General features: G+C 32.5%; 3 protein-coding genes and 1 pseudogene across 3 annotated transcripts; 1 reads left to right on the forward strand and 3 right to left on the reverse strand.

Annotated features, from left to right (window-relative positions):
* Positions 1-694: 694 nt before the first annotated feature.
* LOC18012740 lies at positions 695-3335 on the reverse strand (annotated as a pseudogene).
* Positions 3336-15563: 12228 nt separating this feature from the next.
* LOC18012741 lies at positions 15564-18017 on the reverse strand. Its single transcript, XM_006395838.2, has 9 exons — positions 17883-18017; positions 17517-17571; positions 17331-17427; positions 16750-16885; positions 16463-16665; positions 16253-16373; positions 15989-16165; positions 15847-15900; positions 15564-15764 (listed from the first exon to the last, which is right to left on the reverse strand). Exons 1-9 carry the CDS (start codon positions 18015-18017, stop codon positions 15564-15566), a joined length of 1179 nt encoding a protein of 392 aa, XP_006395900.2.
* Positions 18018-19459: 1442 nt separating this feature from the next.
* LOC18012742 (probable F-box protein At5g47300) lies at positions 19460-20853 on the forward strand. Its single transcript, XM_024151455.1, has 2 exons — positions 19460-19655; positions 20009-20853. Exons 1-2 carry the CDS (start codon positions 19460-19462, stop codon positions 20851-20853), a joined length of 1041 nt encoding a protein of 346 aa, XP_024007223.1.
* Positions 20854-20899: 46 nt separating this feature from the next.
* On the reverse strand, positions 20900-23419 carry LOC18012783 (ER membrane protein complex subunit 10). Its single transcript, XM_024151297.1, has 8 exons — positions 22993-23419; positions 22673-22735; positions 22497-22592; positions 21997-22044; positions 21798-21869; positions 21540-21598; positions 21313-21406; positions 20900-21229 (listed from the first exon to the last, which is right to left on the reverse strand). The coding sequence occupies exons 1-8, from the start codon at positions 23314-23316 to the stop codon at positions 21077-21079; spliced, it is 909 nt and encodes a 302-aa protein (XP_024007065.1). The 5' UTR covers positions 23317-23419; the 3' UTR covers positions 20900-21076.
* Between the last annotated feature and the right edge of the window lie 1113 nt (positions 23420-24532).

Below are 24532 nucleotides of genomic sequence, written 5' to 3' on the forward strand. Positions count from 1 at the left end.
GCATGAAATGCCACCTGTTCTCAGGCCAATTATGTTGGATCTCAAACCGACTTACAAAACCAATAACCCAAGGTCTGAAACCGGAAAACTTTATAAATACTTAACTTTAACTTTTTCCAACGAAAAGAAAGTTTAATTTTATTGGTTTTTGCAAAACCAATAACTCATATGTTATCTTTCTAGATACTCGTAACTCAAAAGGTTTAGCACTCTCATTTTCCGATCATCATTTCGACCACTTCTATTCCACTCCACGCTGATTCCTAAATCGTGGAGTATTTTCACACACAAACTCTTACACTTTTTCTCTTTTCCACCTCAAATAACCCACTAAACTCATACACGTGTAGACTCATCCCTTTCTAAGAGCTCACGACCCACTTTTCTTTCCGTTCTTCGATCTTCTTTTCCTATTTCCGATTTGTCACTTTGTGATATTTTCTTGTCATTTTCTGACTTGAGCATTGTCATCGGAAAACACTTCATCATCGTGTTCTCCGAAACTTTACGTTTTCTTTTATTTTGTAAAAGACTTGCCCACAAGAAGACCAAAAATCCATATGAATAAAATCTAGTTTTGCAGTATATGTGTAATTTGTTGGGCTGGTTTTAGTTATATATTAATTTAGTTTTGACGAATTCTTGCTTTTAACTTTGTTCTTAATTAAAACTTCTTTTTTTTTGTCCCATGAAAACCTTCATGTCACTGGATTTTTATTCATATTATTACAAACATAATATGTTTATCTTATATCTTGAAACTCAGTATCAAACTGCCTACATTTCACTACTAATCCGTGAAAAACTGTGTACAGGTTACAAGATGTATATGACTCATTTTTGGAGATGATACTGAGAAAGGAAGTTTTGATATGAAGAAGATCGATCTTGCCATTCAGAGAGGAGCGTCTTGGGCGTAAGCAAAGCTTTTGTATCAAAATTCACATTCCGTTCTTCGAAGTAAATCTCGACCGGACACATATCATCCAACACCTCAAGCCTTGCACTCCCTTCACCATCAGCATTGTCTTTACAATGACGCACTTTGGAGATAAACGTAGTGAGTTCTTGATCTTGCTTGTTTGAATCAGATGGCTTTGTGATCGGAGAATAAGCAATGAACCGCTTCTTCTCCTGCTGTGAATAGTTTTCGACCCACATGTCATCGCCAAGTGAAATGATTGTCTCGTCTACACCTGAGTTTGCCATCTCATAGGCTGCTTTGGATATTTGGTTGCACCGGTCAGAGAACTCCACATCTGGTGAGTACTCTTCTTCTTCTGAGTTTAATGTGAGGAGGACTGGAAGTGGAAGAACAGGACCAACGAGCTCAGGACCGGGTTGCTCCTTCTTTGACCATTTGCTACTTCGGCTTGAAGGTTTCCTGAGGAGGAAAGGTGGTAATTGTGGGGTTTCAGGAACAACTAAGAACTCAAGAGATGGTTTCTTCTTGTCTATCAGAACACCTTCAAACTCAGAGTAGTTTGAGAATGCAAGCATCAAAAGCTCCATACGTAACATTGACCAGGTTTCTTTTACTGCAATCTCAAAAACGCTTGTTTGTGAGTTGATACATTCGAAGACTGCAGTAATGGAAGAATAACATTTGTCTCTACTGAATCCGCAAATCTTCAACTTCTCGCATAAGTCCTCGTGGTAGGCTAAGTTAAAAGAATCACTCTCCTTCGAATCTGATGCTTTCTTACTCATCCTCGAGTCTAAAAACCTGGCAAGAGTCCCTTTTGTGTGAGCAGAGAGATAATCGAGTTCGAGATATTTGAACCGTCTCGGGAATTTGTATCTGCCATCATCAAGGAAGTACAATAAGTTCACCTCATCGGATTTGCAGGCTGAATCTATGTGAGCTATTTCTTCCAAGCTATTCAAACTATCACGAGAAGCACGGAAGTTGACTGCTTCGAGCATCCCTGAGGAGGTTAATCGAATCAAAGTAGCTTGATCTGATGATGACCCAAGTGGAAGGTACTTGTTTAAAACGCCATAACCAAGAATAAGAACCCTCTTTTTCTGCCAATCAATCCACGCGGGAAGAGACTCCTTCATTATCACTTGTCTAACTACACAATCTCCGCATAGACATTTTCCAGCTGGTAAGAGTAGATTGTGAGGAAGCTCCCATACATGCAAAGAATAAGGATCTTTGGTAGGTCCATAACAGAACATTTGAGATTGTGCATTCCAAAATGACCCTACTACAACACAGAAATTAGTTGAGTCATAGGTCTCACACCCAAGATCGGACAAGCTATAAACATCCATAAAACAAGGCTTCTCAATATCATGCTGCCATTTCAACAAAGGCACTTGTGATCTCTCATCACAAAGAAATAGATAGCTCTGAGAAGCAAGAACAAACCGAAAACTGTCACTACCAGCCTTGGAAAACGCAACAAACTCTTCTGTTTCAGCAATGTTCAGATTCTTAATTTCCAACAAAGATCTCACACTACAATTTCCAGAGCTTCTGGTGATTACAAAGACTGCATCAGATCGAGCAACAATAAAAATACCACATCTCCAACCAAATTCACATCCTAGCCAACTATGATTGGCTGATTTACCTTGATACTCCCAAGAAATTTTCATCTTGCAACCTCTGAATTGTCTCTGGTTCAGATCAAACACGAAGACGTTGCCGTTCTCTAACAAAACTAAACACTCTCCAGGAAAATGAGGGCTCCAAGAAGCGCTCGCGATCGAACAACACTTAAATAACTTTGGTCCGAGGTAACTCAAAACCGGTCTACCTCGAGATTCATCGTACTTGACACAGTACCAATGAATCGAATACAATGTATAAACCATAACATATCCAAATTCCATCGAAGAAGAGCACTTGTGCGCTCCCAAATTACTAATCGGTTGTACCAATATCTTCAAAATTTTTGAAAAGAACCGCTCTTTTGCCACAAAGACATAACCTTGGTCCATACCCATGACTCGGATAGCACCCGAATCTTCGGTGGAAAGTAGAACGAATCCAATTTGATCGAGGTTAGTCTCTGTGGGGAAAAACACCAAGACAGAATTTGTCCCAGGACAAGGTAGAAGTTGGAGGCGATTGTAGGAGAGAACCCTAAAGGCATCATCGTTGGGATGGGGGATTCGAAAAGAGGCTTCGATTGCGGAAGAAGCCGACGGAGGGATGCCGGAGATGGCGAGAAACCGAGCGTGAGTTAGGTGAGGGATGCGAGAGAGAATCGGAGGAGAGAGTGAGGGAGAAGAGAAGAGAAGCTGCGAATCTGATGGGTTCGAAAAAGAGGAGTAACTGATGAGACCCAGGTTTTCCGTCCCCAATCATCTACAACATCCATTGGGGGGTTTTTGATTAAAAGTTTGTAACCTTTTTTATCGCCCGCCTAGTCGTTTAATCCGCAAGTAGTCGCTGAACGGTGACAAGCCGCTATGATTTTAATGTCACCGCTATGATTTTAGGCTTATGATGTGAGCTTAACCAGACAACCGACTATCTACCTCCTAAATCCGATTATGATTAATTAAAATTTATAGGCCCAAGTGGAGAAGATTGTGAACTAATGCTGATGTGGGCCCATTACTTCGCTGAGTGCAAACAAATTTCAGCCGTGATGAAGACTCTTATTTATACTGCAGCTTCCCCTTCTAAATTATCTCATTTTGTCGATGTGGGACAAACCAAATGACCGACTTTTTTAAAAAATGTCATAGGTATTGGGTATTGATGGGCCTGAGTTAAATATAAGTCTAGCATTTGAGGCACTTGACATAATAGAAATTTGAGGGGAGAAAAAAAGAAATATAAGCATACGAAATATAACCAAATGGGAGAAGAAGTGTTTTTAAACCCGACCCAAACCCGCGGTTGGCCAGTATATCTGATGATCCGCTGTAAAATCTGGTTCGAGTTTAATGTTAATATCCGCTGCATAAAAATCCGATAAAAATTGGCAAAAACCCGATAAATTCGTGATTCGGTTAGTGGTCGAACCGATGGATGGCAGTTTGATTTTAAAAGATCTTTATATATGATACTAGGTTTTGACATACTGATTAACATTCTTGTTTTTTTAGTTATATATAATATTGATTAAATTATGTAAGTTTTTTTTCAAAAAAAAAAGTTGATGAAGATTTCACTATGCCGCCGGAAAAAACCGAAAAGAATGATGATAGAGATAATCGAAAATTGGTTGAGATGATTTGTTTCTTAATTACTTCACTTTCACCATTAGTAATATTTTTCTTTTGGTTTACTTTGAGTTAATTTTATGATTATCTTTATTCATACTAGACATCTATATTCCTATTACATTATTAATCTTTTTGTTTTTATTTTTACTTTTGGTGTTAATTTATCACCAAACTAGGATAGTACCCGTGCTGTGCACGGGATGAATGTTATCTTTTATACCGAAATCATAAACTACTATAATGTATGTATACAGGATGTTGAATGATATTTGATTAATTGCACATTTTGTTGTATTTGAAACAGAATTTATTTTAAGTGTTTATTTATGTTAGTACCATATTGATATATGATAAATGGACTTGATATATGTGACTAACTATTTATTGATTTATTTAGTATTTTTTTGTTTTTAATAGTTTCCCTTTTTGTAATATACATAAATGAATGAATTTAACCGATTTCTAATTTCATTCATAAATATATATATTATGCTAATTATAAGAAAAATGACCAAATAAATTGAAGTGTATGATGAAAAGAAAGACATAATTAATATATTTGACTATTAATATTAATATTATATGTTGGTATAAGAACAGTCAGTGAATGTATATTAATTTGATATGCTTTTGGTTAATAGTTAGGTTATAAGAACAATTTTATATATCTGCTGCATTACTTGAATGTATATTAACTTGGTATGGTTTTGGTTATTTATAATTGAGGATGATATTATTTAAACTTTCTATGTTGTCTACATAATATAAACGTATATAGTATTAGACGAATATATATACATATATATATATCGTAATGAGCAAACATCTATAGAGAATAATGAAAGCAATCGATCTTATTAATAAATCATGAATTTGACATAAGTTCATAGAATTAAAACGTTGACTACTTCACTTGGTCACCTTTGTAGCTAAACGACATGAATAGTTGAACCTCCAACCATAATTAATAGGTGAATATGATATATGAGATTAGTCTTTAAACTCAATGTCATTGTTCTCCGTCTTATTGGATTTGAAGTACCTAAATAGTTATATACAGATATGTTATTACTGGCATTTAGAAAAATATCAAATATTTATATAGTACTTACTTATCTTTGAACTTGTCAACTTCAACGATATGGGGATCAAAAAGAAACCTTGACATCCCTCTTGCATCCGAAACAGTCAATGTCCCTAAAACATAGATTTTACGTATAGTTAATATTTGATCTAACAATAATAACTACTGTTATCATGATTAAATGTTAAGAACTTTGTTAGAAACAAACCATTGTTGTAAGCTATACGCCAGTCTGCCAGTACACATGTTATATTAGAACCACAGGCAGACCACCATTGTGATTGGAAATCATCAGCCAAGTTACCATAAGCAACACAACTAATTTCAACATTCCTACAATATATTAACAAAATATATTATTATCTTGATAACATACAATTAAATGGGTAACGATTCAAATACTTACTTGAGATTTCTCAACGTAAATCGTAGTCGACTATAGTATCTACGAAAATCACAATCTAGTCTGTAATCCTTAATCTTTGTAAGTCGTCCAACGTGGACAACAACACCAAGTAAATCTAATATCACATAAAGTATCAAAAGATGTTTAAAAGATTTTAAATTGAAAATCAATGAGAATTATATAAGACAAATATGAAATACCAATAGGATACTTATGATCAATAGTCCCATCCAAAATATCCTCAAACTCTGAGAAAGACATAAATTGAGTATCGGTGGGGATTTCATATAGCCTTTTGACAGTAGTATTCTGAAGTAGAAAAATCCTCCATTTATGATGAGTTGTTTTCTGAAACCAAAATAAATCATTTACAACAAAATCATGTAGAGTATTCCACTGTCCTTCTTGCAAAGCTTGATCATAATACGAAACCAACACAGGATTAGTCATCGAAGCTTGAATCTTGCATCCCTGAAAAGTTCAGTATCAATATATTAAGATGTTTATGAAAAATAATACTACTATGAAGTAAATAATAATAACTTACTTCTTCATCCACCAGAATAAATTTCAAACCTTCAATTCCTTGTGGACCAAGAGTTTCCCATTTTTTTAAAACCAATATTTTGATTTTCCAGTCCGATCTCCATGAATGCAAATCAGAAACTCGGTGATAGAGTTCCATGGTGAAAGGGTACGATGTGGTATCTAGGTTTTAGACACCTGCAAAATCCAATATATATAGGAGGCTTTAGGTTTATAGTAATACAGTTAGATTAATATGTCTAACGGAAACCGAATATCTCGCATGTATATTTTCTAAGATCATGAAACTATATTTATAGTTTCAAATTTAGAAACTAAATATCCATTAATAAATTCATATATTATTTTTGATTATATCTAAGTGATTTTTTATTTATTGATGATATGATAGTACTATTTATATAGAAGTACAACGATATATATAAACTGTGTAATATAACAGAAAAAACTTGTTTACGTTGGTTGCATGTTAAGGATTGGTAATACATGTCTATTTAAAATTTCTACTACTCATTAGCGAATAAAAAGGCAAAATATATGACTATCAAATAATTCAAAAAATTAATATCCAAATAATACACTTTATTGAAATCAAATTAAATATGGTAGGAAGAGAAACAAAGTGTTTATTAAAACAAATTTGGAAGAACACCACTCATAACAAAATATAAAATAGAATATAAAATATAAGATAGCATAACATAAGTCCTAATCCTTTATTCCTTGAGAACTTGAAGCACTCACGTATACTTCTGTTATCTTCTTTGCAAGCCTGAGAATAATATTTTTCATGTAATTAGTCAGTAAAAAAAAATCATAATCAAAAACTATTGAATGTTAATAAAGTTTAATACTTGATCCCAAAGCTTTTGACTTCATCCAATGGCGGGGCAATAGCAAAACGTGAAAGCGATCCCTCCTTGTAATTTTCAATTGTCATTTCATCTAATATATAAATAAGATAAGGTCATCAAGTTTTGAATGTCTATAAGGTTGTCTTATAAATATGAAAATCAGATAAACGCACCATTGTTTTTCTTAACCAACCAATCAGTTAAGACACAAATAGCAAATGGACTCTTCCCTACAGGACCTTTGCATTTCCCTTCTATCTCGTAAGCCAAGTCATCATGTGCAACACAGTTAAGAGTACAATTCCTACACATTATAATTATTATGATTATATTGTATCTCAAATAATGATATAAAAACATGAAACCATTATATTAATTACTCCAGATCTTTAATTCGGAATCTCAGTGTTGGAACACTTTTGTCATCGGGATAAACAATTGTAACCATATTTTCGACATGATCCAGAACACCAATGAAATCTGGATTACAAAATATTGTAGTACAACAACTGATCAATATTACACAATCAATCATACAATACTATAATCGATAACACTAACATAGTTAAATACATAATTAATAAAGATAAATGTTAATACTTACCAACTGGGTATAAGTGGCTGTAAGGCTTATTGTAAACACGGCTGAAATCAACAAAACGAAGGAAAGGATCTCCAGTCAAAGGTCGGATGGAACTGACCTTAGTTTCCCCATCTAAAATTATTTGCTTAACGTGTCTTGTAGTCCGTTCTTCCCACTTAGAAGGAATTAGTTTGAATTTGGATAACTGCACCCAATTCCTTCTTGCAAAACGTATTCGAAATAGGATAGATTGAGGTTACCAACGTAGGCAGAAATTTTGCAACTCTGTTATGGTAATTGATATAAAACATTAGTAGCAAAACGATATGAAGTACTAATAATATAAAACATTGATAGAGATGAGTATCAAACTTACATTCTCATCAACCAATATGAAATTCATCACACGAAGACCGTCGGCATCAAAGGCCCCCCATCTCTTTAAAATCTTCACCTTAATTGTCCAACCATCCTCCCAAGATTGTAACTCATGCACCATTTGGTATTCACGCATTTTGTTTGAGTTTCCGATTAAAGATGAATAAAATGGTTTGCAGCAAAGGTTTATATAGGAGTATGTTAGTAAATTAAGGTTATGACGTCCCAAAATTATTTGCGTATATACGAAGAATTGTAAAAATATTTGCAACAGTCAGTGATTTTTGGAATATGTATCTTGTTAGTTATATCTTAGATGGCATAAATAACGATTTTCTATATTGTTTAAGAATATTTCCATAGTTTGGTTGAAGTTGTTACGATACATTGAACAGATTATAGAATTAAATATTAACGTATATTTTGTGCAACTTTAAATAAGTAATATGACAAATATATGGAAGTCGTATTCGTAATTTTTTTAGAAAATGATTTGTTTCGTTCTCCTTGCATATATGTGTTATCTCGCGTAAGTAAGGAAAGATGATTATAGAATATGCAATCAAATATTAACAATGATTAATTTAAGGAATGCTGAACCCTAAACATAAAGTTTCTAATAATATTACTATCATATCTAAATTCTTCCGGAAATCTAGTCATTATATTTTCCAAATCCTGAAATATAAGGAGACAAAGAATTGGAGATATAGCAAGTACGAACAAATAGGAACAAATATCTCTATTAATTATTTAGCAAAATAATTTAATATAAATCCATTATTAACTAACTTATTAATTATTTTTTGAGGTTACATCGTTATTACTAAAATTAAATTAAATTACAAAGTTGTTAATAAAGAAAATTTATAAATGAACGATTGTATTCAATTTATAAGATCATTTAGTTCGCATAAATTGTAATCTTTTGCAAATTATAATAATTATGATAACATAAAATATATTTAAGATAGTTGAAATAAAAAGGGTAATTGTTCAGAGTGTAACTTCAAAGAAATCCGAGAAATTAAACATAAGTCTTAACATTCGACAGAGAAGGAGGACATCACTCCTTTTGATTACTGACATGAAATTAAAGATAGTTAAGAAAGAGAAGTTCAGGATTTGATGAAATCAAATTACACATCTCTTGTTCCAGAAGATGAAGGATGAGCTGAATCCATAAAAGTTAAGGATAACTAAAAAATAAGTAAGGATAACTAAAATAAATTTAAAATTGAAAATGTGATTATTAAGGTAAGGAAAAATATTACTTGGCACTTACTTCATCAATATCTGGATGAACCAAGAAACGTGAGAGCTTTCCTTCTTCAAAATCAGTGATCGTAATTTCATCTATATTAAAAAGGAAATTATAAGGAAGAAAACAATTTGATTAAAAAATAAATTATCAAAGAAAAAATAAATACATAATGGCTACTTACTCTCATTCTTCTTAACAACCCAATCAGTCAATACACATATGGGATATGGTCCTTTAAGTAATTCGCAGTTTGATTTATCCTTGATTTCATAAGCTAAATCACCATGTGCGACACAGTTCATTGTGTTACCCCTAGAGATAAAGAAAAATTCTTACTAAATAGAAATTTCTATAATCATAAAATCAAATAAAAAATAGTAGAAGGCATTACTCTATATCGCTGATACGAAAATGTAGGGTTGGAACACTGTTCTCATCATTGAAATCGAATTCAACATTGCCAATCTCCTTATCAAAAATACCCATCAAATCTGAATAAAAACCCAATAATCAATGCATGTCTATATAACATAACTTTATTTTATTTTGTTGTGAATATATGATAAACAAAAAGAGACGTATGTATTTTATACAAAACAAAATATTATTAAAAGGAAACATACTGATCGGGTAGTAGTGAGAAGGACGGCTGTAAACACTTGGAAAATCAACGATTTTGATGAAAAGATCCTGGCTCAAAGGTCTGATATAATTCACCTTTGAACTCTGATTGAGAATGATCTTGTAAGCATGATTTGTGGTTCTTTCATTCCAACCGGAGTTAACCAAGCGAAACTGTGAAAGTCGAAGCCAAGAACCTTCTTGGAAAACCCTCTTGTAGAAAGAGAGTTTGAAGTCGTTAACCATAGCAGCAACTCGAGATCCCTAGCAAATTTTAATATTTAGTTAAATAAGCAACAATTAACAACCACCAAATAATTGAATTCTGTGTACAATAACGAATCTTACCATTACATCAACCAAGATGAAAAACATTCCTTCATGGCCTTCTGAATCAACTGTATCCCATCTCTTGAGAACCTTCACTTTGATTGTCTGTTTGAACTCCTCCCATGGTGTGAGATCTTTAACCATTGAATAGTCGACCATTTTTTATGCAGAGATATTGATGCTTTTTTTTAGGTTTTCTCTATGTTAAGGATGAAGTTATTATCCAACAGAGAAAGCTATATATATAGAAGATGTAGTAAATTTATTGAGTAAGGTCGTGATGGTTGGAATAATTGTAATTGCAATAAATACAAAAATGGAATATTTCTTTTGTTAAAAAAAGGAATAAGTTAACCGAATCTAGTTCAATCGGTGTAAGAAGTTGTCAGTAGATGTATCAGTTTATATTCAGAAAGAAGAAAAAGGAAGTTACAGATGTAACGATACAAACAAATTTTTATCAAATACAATTAATATTTATGCAAAGATACAGAGGCTATATTAATAAGTTGTGTAACATTTAATTTTCATAAAAATTAAGAAACTATATATACTTTCATATCGAGATGCATATTTTATATATTACAAAATTAAATTGAGTATAAGTTGGTTTAGTAACCAAAATGTATATAAATCAAATTGAATTTTATGGGACGTGAATCTATACATGCAAAAATATTTCCAACGAAAATAGCAATAAATGAAAAGCTGAAATCAGATATCGATCAAATCAAGTCAATATTGTCACCTTGCATGCACAGGTCCGAAAATTATGTATTCAACAATAATCCAACTACCAAACGATATGAAATTAATTGGTTACATTAACAATAAAATAAATATTTGACAAAAACATGCACTATTATTATATTATGAATACGATTTTTCCAAAGAACATAAATGTCTATATATAGTTTTATAAAACATTTAAAATATAAATTTCAGATTATTGAGTTCATATTTATAAATAATGTATTAAAAAAGTAAATTTCAGATTACTGAGTTCATATAAATATTGACAACAAAATCATAATGAAAAGCATTTTTGTTACATCATAAAATCAATAGTAAATTCACTAAAAAGCAAAGTTCAAACATCCCATAAGTAAATTCATGTCAGATACAAAGAAAGAAAGAAAGACATTAATAAAAAAGTAAATAATTCAACATATTGAAATCTCAAATACATGGACCGATCAGTTTCTAGGCTTCACGGAAGATGGACTTGCCTCATCATTATTACAACCCAAATCAATGACATTTGTAGGTTTATTCTGGGTATTCCAAAACCTGCAAATAAATCAATTATTGTAAGCAAACATAGCAAACCAAATATTTGATTATATGTAAAATAAGGTGCATATAATAGTTTACCTTCTAACAAAAGTTTTGACTCGTGGACAATCAGAATGAAACTCGATTCTAGAAATCCCTCCTCTACACCGAATATAGTATCCAGCTATGAAAATAATATAAATGTTATTTCATAGATATCACAATAAAGATATCAATAATAAATCAATATTAATAATATAATTTCAACTAACCTTCTCTTTGTTTAACAGACCAGTCGGTTAACATAACAACAAATGGTAACTGACTCTCACTGAAGATCTTGTCATTAAAATCAATTGCATGTGGTCCTAATGCAACACACGATAACAATAGCCCTCTACATATCGATTACAACAACATATTATTTAACAAAAACACTGTTTATTGACTCATTAACAAATACATCAACCAAAAAAACATTGGAAACTTACTTATGATCCTTGATAGTGAAAGATATACTGGCAGTCTTCTTATCCTGTCTTTCAGGGTATGAATCATCATTCACCGTATCTAGTGGATCAATATTGATAACAAACCCGAGAATATCTGAAGAAGAAAATCAAATTACAATTTATATGCTATGTAGTCAGTTTCTTAATTAAGATAAATAGTAATGAAATATAAGATTTATAATAATAGGCATAACTATACCGATAGGAAGACCAGGCTCTGTTTTGCCACCAAGCACATCAGAAAAAGAAACAAAACCATGTGCAGTATCAAATTCGATAGGATCTATGTGATCCAATTCAGTATTATTTAAAAACCTGATACAACTACCAATAGGAGAATTTGGTTCATCTGATGTTTCATCAAAGACCACAAATTCTGAAATACTTATCCAATCTCCTTCTTCAATTGTCTTGTCGAAAGATTTGATTAAATCAGAAATATATAGATAAGCTTGAATAGTTTCACCCTGAATATATAATATAATTTAAAAAATACAAACCAATAACTCAATGTAATATAACAAAAATAGAACAATATAAGATAACAATAAAATAAGTACCTCTTCGTCCATCAACATAAATTGTAACGATGGACGTTCCCTTGGATGTTTTACATGCCATTTTTTCAAAACTTTGCATCTTATAGTCCAGTTTGTCTGGTCAGAATGCAGATCTGTAATGAGGTCATAGTTTTCCATTGAAGGGTATTCTAGAGAGCTTTTGATTTTCAGAAACATAGTAACTGAAGGTTTGAATAAGAAAAGGGTAAGAAATAGGTGGTCTCGGAAATATTAATGTGTTTAGATATTTTTTTAATTTCCATTATTGTATGAAATTTATTTACATTAAATTATGCACATATATAATCAAATATATATTTATCATATCGATAAAGTTACTTACACAGCTAGTCAATATGTATTGAAGACATAAAAGGAAAACAGATTTATGTCATTGTGTTTTTAAATCAACTACAAAAGTCGTAGAGAATATTTGATGGTAATCTGTATACGCAACAATGTGTTATATAAAAAATCTGGAATATATATAACCCAAGAACTAAGGTACTAAATATTTTAATGTCTCAATAAATTATCCGACTAAATTCGAGATATTAATGTAGGCAAGTTTCATATGTCATAGAAATACTGGATATGATTATTGAAATATAATATGGAAAGTAGTAAAGTTCGTCATATGGGAAGACTCAGAAATTTCAAAAACAATTACATACAATAATTACAAAATTATGCATGATGAAATATGGTAAGTCCATATTATAAAGTATAATAAATACTCTAAATATTTTAATTATAATTACAACAAAGGAATAAATAAACTGACAGATTAAAAATCTAACTGCTTGATAAAACATTTCAGTAATCAAACAATCTGATAACATTGTTTATTTCGAGAAAATGGACTACAACTGATTATAAATAATAATTTAATAAATTATTTTCTTATTATGACGAAACTGAATGTTGAATGTTGAGATGTGGTTGTACTCGATTATTCTCAGTTGGATTGATTATAAATCCTGTAAAATGATAAAATGTAGTGAGTAAAGGGAAAATGTTAATATAATAAACCCTAAACAATTTATGCAAATTAGTACGTACAATACCTAATAAATCTTTAATGGCTGATACATCTAATTCCTTGTAGACTCGTTTTACAAATTGCATTAAAGATTACTGATAGTTAAGTAATCTAAAATGAAATAACCAATAGTATTACAATCTGATTACAATAAAGGGGTTTGAAATACCTTCCACATATCTGATAGGAGAAACAACAGTAGAAATTATGAACTGAATAATAAAGTTCGAAGTTGTGGTAATGTCTTCATCATGATAGGAATAAGAGTGAAATCTTCTATTGTAACCCACAAATTTTCTACAATACTATTCTCGAAGAATTGAAGGTATTTTCTATAAATTGTAGCATAAACTGTATGGCCCTGGAAAACAAACACTAAACATGTTTCTTAATGTAGCAAATAATAAAAATACTGAAAACGAAAGCAAGGATATCATTACGATTACCTCTTCGTCTTTTAGTTTCATATTGAGAGTAGTTCCCCGTTGTGGAGTATATTGTTTCCACTTGTGAATAAGTTTAACTCTAATTTTCCAATCAGTAGTAAACGGATATAAATCAGATATATAATCGAAAATACAACTCATGACTATAAAGCATATAAGAATCAAAGTAAGGCAAAACGATAAAAATATAGCACGGTATACTATTTATATAAAGTGACACCTTTGTGATAGGGTTTTTCTTTAACTATATGGAATATTATGGAAAAGGATACTGCCAAGATATTCGGAACAACTATGTTGTTCGATATCTACGTGAAATATATTGTGTAATCTAAAAGATCCAAGCATATCATTATATCATTAAATCAACGCTACACACTAATAAATTAATAAGATCAATAAATTTATTTGATTGAATGTCAACTCTAATGAATTTGTATAACTTGAATAATTTCTACTTGCTTGGAGGTGAAAATCAGACTATAATTAAGTGAGGGGGTATTGGTTAAGCAAGACATCAATACATATAAGAAATTATTTGTAATATACAAATATGAATGATTCCAATTAGTGTTTAATTGTATAGAAATGTATATAAAACTAAATTATATGTCAAACTTTATCAAATTATAATATAAGCTCTTGAGATTGTCATAAATCTATTTTGCATATCAAAAAAAAAAACTAATGTATCTATACTGGTGGGTAATAATACATAAATATCAAATAGTAGACCAACATATTGCTATGAACCAAACATATCATGAATAATTTGCTCGATCACGATATCAATAGCTTTCCTTCCAACTTCCTGAATACATTACAAATCCATCATACACGTTAATAAAAAATCATACTGTTATCAAACATAACAATTATTATAAGTTATAACTTACCTGTAATGTAGCAACTATATCTTCTGGAACACTTCTTTGAATACAACGTTCATTGTCTGCTTATGAGGTTTACCATCTTTGTCAATAATAAGAACCTTTAACCCATCCTTTGATTTTACTCTAGATAGAGCAACATATAACTGCCCATGAGAGAAAACAGGTTTTGGCAGATATAGACCGACGCTTGAAAGTGTCTGATCCTGACTTTTATTTATGGTCATAGCAAAGGCAACAGACAAAGGAAATTGTCTTCTTCGCATTCTGAATGGAAATTTTCCTTCAGGAAGTGCGACATTCAACCTTGGAATATAAACTTTCTGACCATGAGTGTCACCAGTCAAAACAATAGCTTCGATGATATGATCATCTAAAATAGTTAAACGCAACATAATATAGTTTAAAATTCCTGCTTTTATTATACTTCAAATAACAAACCACAGAAAATCTGTAAACGGAAAAAGACAAATCCTACGGGCTAAGAAAAAAATAACCGAAACTTAAACAATGAGATATTGTAGTAAATCCTAAGAAACAAAGCAAGCAGAAGAATGCATAGCCTTAAAGAAACGAAGACTTCAGTCATCAACTTTCTCTTTCTTAACAGGCTTCAGAGAAATCTTTTGTTCACTCGCCAAAGCCTTCATGTCCCCATTAGCAGCTTTCTTAGAAGTAGACTGCTCTCCATTATGATCATCAAAGTCAATCATCTCATCGCTTTTCCTTTTTGACTGTGGTGAATTATCATCGTCGCCGCTGTCAAGTAACATCTTAGGAACCTAAAATGACAAATTTAAACAAATACATTTATGTACAGGCATATAATATTAATGAGAGGCATCTAATTCCTAAATAGCAAACCTGTTCATCGGGAGTTATAAACCCCATTTCATCAGACTTGACATCATGGGTAGTCTATAAATAAAACAATAAGTTAACAATGATCAAAAGGCAATGAAATATGAATAAATATTAATAGGAATAAATAGTTTAGGGATCAAACCAAAAATCCGGATATTTCTGAGAATTCTTTGACCATATCACTTTGGGTCACAATCTTTGTAACTTTGTAAACATCACTGTTGAAAACGATGTTTGAACTCTCAATAGATAGCTTGAACAGATAAGTTTTCCCACAAATGTTACTAATTGGAAGAGGGAGTACATCTGGATCTTGGATCTGCAAGCAGTTTAGCAAACATATAAATTTTCTAATATATATAGTAAGATTCACTATAATAGAGTTGATAGTAATCTGCATAACTACCTCTTCCACAGATTCAGTCAATTGTGCAGCTGTTTGATTTACAACTTCCATGGTAAGCTTATCAAAGATTAAGAACTTTGTTTCGCCAGTGTTGTCCATAACACGGAAAGTCAGCATAAACCTATGTTAGCATAGAAAAATATATGAATATGAATATATATAGAAATTACAAATATTCTTTTTTCACAACAAATTGCATCCAAGACTTACACTGGTACGACACTTTCAACATCATCCTTACATTTGCCACATTTCCATAACTGTTTAGGAAATGGCCTACCAGGATATTGCTCTTTCAACAAATTCATATCAAGAGGAAGCACCTTTTTAGAGCACACTTTGCATGACATATAGTACCATCCAAACTCAGTGTCAATAGACATGATGGTAGCCATAGTCACACATTTTTCAACCTAATAATTGAAGCATTACTTTCTTTTAAAAACCCAATCGCCATTTATTGTTTAAGAAATATGTATACCACGCAAAATAAATACCTCAGATGCACCAAGTATTTCACTTATTGTCCGGCGAGGGGTATGTAAGAAGAAATCATCTCTTACAGAAACAGAATTGACAATGGTCAATTGGTTAGGGTGTGTGTATGACAAAGTCACATCATCTTTTGGTAAGCTGTAAAGAAAAAAAAATATTGGATTTTAGTGACATGAAAGTAAACTAAATGGAAAATTGATAAAAGTTATAGATATGAATATACCGGTTTCTAAAAGAATTTATTTCAGGGAGATCAGGATCTGTCATCACAATGGAAGAACTGTAACAATTGCCAATACTCCATACACCTAAATAATGAAATGTCTTGAAAGTTATATATATTTTAAAAAAACGATATTTTGTTTGTTAACAAAAAACATTTGTTTCGTACCTTGATACAATCTTAACTTTCCAAATCTTAACACGAAACAAATGGTAGCATTAGTTGCATGTGTAGCAACACTCTCCAAACTTTCGGCATAATTCCCCCAGAGAACACAATTCAGGCGCACATCACTAAAAGACAAAAAATATATTAGACGTCTTATTAACAATATATAGGTCTCAAAGGGAATTAAAAAACCTGGTGTCACGAAGTGTCATTGTTAGACGTTTGGTCTGTTTTTTGTTAACATTGAGAATCTCAACCTCACCAATACTAACAATTTGTCCAACAATATCTGTAAAATAAAAACATAAACCAATAATTAGATGTAATATGCTTTGGTTCATATTAGTAATGTATGCGAGATATAAATATACCATTTACCTATTAGAAAATCAGGATTGAACTTGCCCTCGTGAATATCAGCGAAGTTCACTAACTTCAACCCAAAAATTGTGGCATCCAGATCTTCAGAAGGTCTGACAGACGTCGTGGCAGCAAACTAGATCTTGTAAACATGAGAAGTAGTCCTGAACTTACCACCATTGTGAGTGACTTGAAAATTAGTGATGATCTTAGTAGTTCCTTCCTCTAGAAGATTTTCAAATTTTTTAATGAACTGCTTCTTCATACTAACATGCATAATTTGATTCTGCATGGCAATATAATAATAAGCAAAACGTTAAAACATATATATATAATCAAAATGGAACAGTATGAATAACGAACAAACAAAGTACAAAACAATACCAGTTCATCGACAACGACCATCTCCATCGTCTCGATCCCATTCAAATACTGTTTCCACAACTTCAGTATCTTGACACGGATCCTCCATTGAGTTTTGAATGGCTTTAGGGCAGTGAGGGATGTGAAGGTCGACATCGCAAACTTTGCAAGTGAGAGTATATAAGCTAAATATTGCTTAGCTGGTGTGATGAATTCGATATCAACAGTGGTAACTATATATAGCGAAATGACGAAACAATCTTTAGAAGAGGGAAAGTATTGTAGGCGGTCAATTATGAATTTGAATTTGAAATGACGTTGAAATTTGATAGATTTAGGCAATTTTGATATATTTAAATTGCGATATTGTTCGTTTTCCATAAAGGGTCTATTTTGTTTAATTACTCCTACATATACGGAAATACGGAATATTTTGATTTAGGTAGGTACAGTGCATATAAAATATATCGAAATTATAAGGATTATTTAGACTATCCAAAAAATGATTTGTAAGTTGGTTATATAATTTCAGATTGATACGGTTACGATAATATAGGAAGGTATTATTATTATGAACTGATAAATTTGGAATATGCATACATTGATTCCATTTATGCTTAACCATATAATTGTGTCGAGAAATTCGGAGGAAAGTTTAAGGTGGAGTTATGATTTCTTCATTATTACAGTAATTAATTTTTTGAATTAAATGAACCGAGATTATGGGATCACGTATAACCGAGATTATGGGATCACGTATACTGACACATTAATATAAACAATATTGTAAATAAGATTTGAAATTTATGAAGCGCAAATATGGGCTCATGTATATCATCATCATTTGTATAAATACATACCTCATTTGTATAATAGTAATTATGTAGAATAATAAAATTTGTATTTCTCAAAATATTGATTTATGATAGGAATGTGAATATAAATTTTGCATAAAAATAAGAAAATAAAGATAGTAATAATTTAAATTTAAATTTTGTTAATCAATCGATTGCTTTGACAACTTAAATTAGTATATAGTTGTTTTGTGCAAGAAATAAGGTAGATGAGATGAAAATTATTTAAATTAGTATATAGTTGTTTTGTGCAAGAAATAAGGTAGATGAGATGAAAATTATGCATGTATAAATCAAAAATTTTAAAAGAAGTCAGTTGAGCTAAATAAGGAAAACGAATAAAAAATTAGTAAATAATAAATTAAATTCTAATTGGTAGAAGGATATAAATAAGGAAATAATCATAAGTGGAATATAATGAATTATTTAAAAGAAAAATGGTGAGAAAAATTGTAGGAGCGACACCTCAGTAAAATGGTCTTTAAATTCTTCTTGTTTAATGTATAGAGGATATTTTGTGAAGCTAATAATTATCATTTTATTAATTTTTTAACTATTATTAAATTATTCATTCGTGGTTGAACCGTAGTTGACCTGGTAACCCGCTGACCCGGAATGCATTCCGATGCACTATCCCAGTCGGGTTTAATATTTCGTCTACGCATACGTGAAATATACCCGAAAACCCTTAAGCACAAGTCAAAGCCACACCACGGCCACTTTCTTCCTGGCGAGATCCTCCAGATGACGACGGACCTTCCAGAGGATTTATTAGAGAATATACTCTGTCGTGTTCCGGCTACATCTCTGAAACGGTTTCGATCTGCTTGCAAACGATGGAACCGTTTATTCAACGACAAGAGATTCGCAACAAAGCACTTTGATAAAGCGGCTAAACAGTTTATGTTTCTCATCATGTTGAAAAAGAAACTTAGGTTTCGTTCCGTGAGCGTCAATCTCAATGATAACGATAAAACCTCAATAGAATTGATAAGAGAATCCAATGTTCATGAAACAAAGAAATCTCAAGCTCATCTTACAAGAATCCAGAGATAAGAAAAGATTCTTCCTAGAAGATGAACAAAAGGTGAATTACAGAGAGTTTGGGATGAAGAAGATAACAAACTTTCAACAATTTTCCATGAATGAACTAATTTTCCCTCTCTGCTTTGCTTTAACTCGTCGTTTCCTGGCTCTCGACTGTAAACTAATCTCCTCCGTCGATTCTATCTTGCCATTTACACCGTCCACGTGTCTTTATTCCTTATTTCATATTTACTATATCACTCAAAGGCGTAGTCGACACTCGTTCTACTTTAGGTCAATTCGAGATTTTTCGAGTCTCTCACTGCTACGGCTTATTGTTATGCACCAACAAAGACAACATAAGAATAGTGGTTTGGAACCCTTGTACTGGCCAAACCAAGTGGATCCAAACCAAAACCCATCACAGTGGAGAAGAAGCCACATTTACTCTTGGATCCTACCAAGAAGACAACAAATCTGGCAATATTAGCTACAAAATACTGAGATACGACAATGGTGATAACTACAACCCGGAGTTTGAAATCTATGATCTTAATTCTAACTCATGGAGGATTCTTTACGACAGTCCTGGTAGCCACTTAACTAGGGACGGTGTGTTTTTGAAGGGAAAGACTTATTGGATAGCTCTTGATGACATAGGGGATCGTCCAGAGGAAGCCTTGTTAGTCAGTTTTGACTATACAACTGAGAGATTTGGAACTATGCGTCTTCCCTATCTATATGGTTGTGAGAGTTTGTCTCTATCAGTTGTTAGAGAAGAGAAACTTTCGGTGCTATTACAACGCACAAATCCACTGTGGACAGAGATATGGGTAATAAATACGATTGGTGAGTGGAGCAAGGTCTTAACAGTTGATTACCCTCAATTTACGGGTGATGGTTTGTCCACCGTAAGTTTCTTAGTCGATGAGGAGAAGGAAAAAATCGTGTGCTGTGAGAAACGTTGTCTATTTGTAAGCATCGATATCGAACATATAGATATAGTATACACTACTGAGGAGGATGATAAAGTCACAGAAGTGGGTTTTGTAGAAGCTACACATGGTCCAATGATTCATAATTATGTTCCAAGTTTGGTTCAAATCCAGTGATGTCGACGCAAGAGGTGATTATGCTAAAATGCGACTTACGTTCTTTGTTTTGTGTGGTTTTTTCTTAATTTGACTTGGCCATTGTCCTTTGAACAATCGTTTTGAATATTTAATGAATCGTTTTTGCATTTTATCAAACAACTGAGTGATAAATATCGTCTGCCATTATATATGTAAAAAAATCAAATGCTCAAAATTAAAAAAGAAATTGAGAAAGGAACCATCATCTTCTCCTGGTTGCAGCTGAGCCTGAACCGCGCTGAATCGCTGCTGGTGCTGCTTGCCCTTGAGACCCTGCGGGTTGTTCTTCCGCCATGTTAGTAGCTTGTGTCACAGCATTCATCACTATGAGTCCAAGTGGTATCAAGTACATCCACTGCCAAACCAAAAAGTCTCATTCCAAGTCAGTATAAAAGAACATTAAATCAAAATGTGTTTTAAAAACTCTATAGTACTCACATATTTTGCCCAAAATGATCTCTCTACGGGCACTTCTGCTTCACTTTCCACATTCTCGCTGCTGCCAAGAATCTCCTCTGTAAATATCGGTGTTCTGCACCACATTAAGACAGATTACCACTCAGGTTTATGTATGTCAACATCACATGATGAAATTTATACAAATGGATGTACAGAAACAGTAAAAAAAAACAGATAAATGCAAAAACCACAATCAATGTTTCTACCTTGGTGCCTGCTCACTACTCTTCAAGATAGTGTGGGAGTTGAATGACCATTTTCCTGGCTAAATTTAAACGCAAAAACATCAACCAGACCGCCCTAACTAATATAAGCTTCAGGGTTCAGTACATGTAACAGAACATAAGTGATATTAAGAAACAATCTCTACATTAATATTCTACTTATGATCCCAAGTCCTAATCTAAATAAAATACGGTCAGCTTTCTGCAGCAAAATAACGATTGGATAGAGGTTTCGCTTACAAGTTTCAACTGTCGAGGATACGGGCATGATCCAGGAGAGCCATAACTGACTGCCAAAATATTGGCACCATCCTGCAGTTGAATATGACAGTTTAATAAGTAAATAGCGAGGAGCTAACACAGATCTTCGTCACTTGAGGCTGGGACCTAAATTTCGATCTCGAAATACAGAAAAATTGATACCAAATGAATATACTACCATGTGTATTACGATATGCTCATCCAGACCATTCCGTGGAAGACATCTCTGTAACCAAAGATAAAACCAGATACATTGAGCAGAGGGAAAGAAAAAAGAAACCAACAAAAGCAAATAACAAAATTTGCAATGAAAACATTCCCAGGTTTTCACCATTCCGAGATAATGGGTTTGGACTTATGATCCAAAAACCAACTAAATCTGAACGGAATGGCAGAAGCAAGCTTTTCTTATCTCGGGAAGCAGAATGGAATGGACATTTTATAAAGAAAGCTGCATCAAGACTAACCTACTAGTAGTTCAGAAGCTGAGTTCAATCAAACAAAATCGTTAATCCAGAGCAGGAAACAAGTGTCCATAGTAAGGCATAAACTAGATACGAAAACACTCAATATTCATTCATACATCTTCCTAGTGAATGATAACTAGAAGAAAGAGTTCTCTCAAAGCTCTTTTGCAGGTTTTTACAATCAAAGGTAAAAAAGTCGAAGTGGGCTTACCGCTCGCACTGATGCAGTCACAAACTCTCTCCCAGGTGGACTGACTACGCTAGATGGAAGTCTGATTCTATAAAAGTCATCTCCTTTCAACAGATTCTACAAATGGGTTTCACAACAAAGGCATCATTACACTATGGAGAAACAAAACTCTTAAAACCCATCAGGAGATTACTTACTTTGAACGCATCTTTCTCTTCATCAGAGAAGTCGTTCCTCGAGAACCGCAGTTTCGTTAATGTCTGCATAGAACAAGATTGTGACTTAAGCTTTGCAAAAATACACATTAGGTTTAGCAAATCAGATTGGATTAAGAGATGATAAAGCAGTAACACCTTCATCAACATTTTGAGTTCTTTGCAATTTCACTTACCAAAATCTAAATATTTCATTGTTCCAATCTAACAAGCCATTCACTATGTAATCAAGTAATCAACACTATCTCGATCGATTTGATAGAAAATCAGAAACCCTCAATGATCGGGAAAGAGAGAAGAACCTGACCACCATGGCTCCAAGTTTTGAGACGAGCGGAGAAAGTGCCGGCGGAGGAGAAACCAGAGTCTCCGAAGGCATGTTCGAGAGTGAATTGGATCTTCGAGTCCAAATCAGGATCCGAGTATCGTTTCCGGATACTCGGAGTCTGTTTCGGAGGTGAAAACGACGCCGGTGAATCGGTGAAAACTTGTTCCGGCGAACGAGGATTGGCTCCTTCGAGACCAAACTCCTCGTCGTCGATGAGGAGCTCGTCTGATTGGAAAGCGAAGGAGGAGGTGGAGAAAAGTAAAGATGTTAGGAAGAGGAGAAGCGTGAGCTTCGGCATGGTCACCGTCGTCTTGTTCCGGCGCCGGAGATTTCTCTTTCGTGGATGGATCAAGGAAGGAAACAATAGGAGAGAGAGAGGTTTGGATCCAACGAAACGAAGTTTGTTTGGTGAAATTGCAATTGAGCCCTTATTATTCAATAGATATTACGCGTATGGATTCTTAATATTACAATTGTATTTTTCGTGTATGATTTATTTTCAATTTACGATTAGGCCCCTAGGACGTATAATTAACAGCAAAATCATTACGAAATTATTTTAAATCACATATTACTAGGTGTTTAGTCCGCGACTTGCGCGGACCGAAAAGTTTCATTGAAACCTAAAATAAAATTTTATGTCATAATTCAAAAATAATTAGATTAAGAATTTGATACATACAAAATTAAAATAAAGCTAACCTATGAAAGTAATCATTGTCTAACATTAAAAACTTTAAAATCAATACTAATAAGTGTATGAAATCAATAAATACAAATTAAAATAAGATTAATATAAATTATTCATTTTTTTCTCTTTTTCTCTTTTAATTTTTTTTCTCTATCATTTTTTTCATTCTTTCTTTTTAGTTTTTTTTGTTTTTTTTTCTTCTTTATTTTCTATGTCTTTTTTTTACTCTTTATTCTGCTGGTTTTTCATTTTTCACGTCTTCTTCTTCTTCTCCACATTTTTTCTTTTTTCCTCTCATACATCTTTTGATTTTCTTCTCTTCCAAGTTTTATTCCCTTTTTTCTTCTTCTTCAATGTTTTATTATTCTATTTCTTCTTTTTTTTTTCCTTTTTCATTATCATCGTCTTCTTCGTTATCACCGACTTCTTATTCTTCTGGTGTTTTTTGGTTTTTACCTCATCTTCATATTCTTCTACTTTCTCCAATTCCTCATCTTTTAAGGTTTTCATCCAATTTTTTCTCTTCCCTATCTTCTTCTTCTACTTTGTCTTCTAATTTATTTTTTTTCTCCTTCAACAGATTCTTATTCCTCTTCTTCCAATTATTCTTCCTCTCTCCAAATACTTCATCATATTTTTTAAAGATCTTTGTCTTATTTATCTTTTTACTCCTCTCATGGTTTATATTTTCTTTTTTTTAGTTTTTTCCTTATATTTTTGAGTTCTTTTTTATCGTTATTTGTTTTCAAATTGTTCTTCTTTATTGTCTTCATTTTTTTTACTTCTTATTCATCTGATTTGTCTTCGATTTTTCATCATATTT

Source organism: Eutrema salsugineum, unplaced genomic scaffold, assembly GCF_000478725.1.
Source record: "Eutrema salsugineum unplaced genomic scaffold, Eutsalg1_0 scaffold_6, whole genome shotgun sequence".
In the NCBI taxonomy this organism is placed as follows: Eukaryota; Viridiplantae; Streptophyta; class Magnoliopsida; order Brassicales; family Brassicaceae; genus Eutrema; species Eutrema salsugineum.

Excerpts from the sequence above, each read along its gene's own strand:
- LOC18012741 (XM_006395838.2), bottom strand. The coding sequence starts at position 18,017 with ATGTCGACCTTCACATCCCTCACTGCCCTAAAGCCATTCAAAACTCAA. Across the intron at positions 16,166-16,252 it reads TGACTGAATCTGTGGAAGAG|ATCCAAGATCCAGATGTACT; the intron begins GTAGTTATGCAG and ends AACTGCTTGCAG. Across the intron at positions 15,901-15,988 it reads CAGAAATATCCGGATTTTTG|ACTACCCATGATGTCAAGTC; the intron begins GTTTGATCCCTA and ends TTTTATTTATAG.
- LOC18012742 (XM_024151455.1), top strand. The coding sequence starts at position 19,460 with ATGACGACGGACCTTCCAGAGGATTTATTAGAGAATATACTCTGTCGT. Across the intron at positions 19,656-20,008 it reads GAAAAAGAAACTTAGGTTTC|GCGTAGTCGACACTCGTTCT; the intron begins GTTCCGTGAGCG and ends TATCACTCAAAG.
- LOC18012783 (XM_024151297.1), bottom strand. The coding sequence starts at position 23,316 with ATGCCGAAGCTCACGCTTCTCCTCTTCCTAACATCTTTACTTTTCTCC. Across the intron at positions 22,045-22,496 it reads TGACTGCATCAGTGCGAGCG|AGATGTCTTCCACGGAATGG; the intron begins GTAAGCCCACTT and ends CTTTGGTTACAG. Across the intron at positions 21,407-21,539 it reads AGTAGTGAGCAGGCACCAAG|AACACCGATATTTACAGAGG; the intron begins GTAGAAACATTG and ends AATGTGGTGCAG.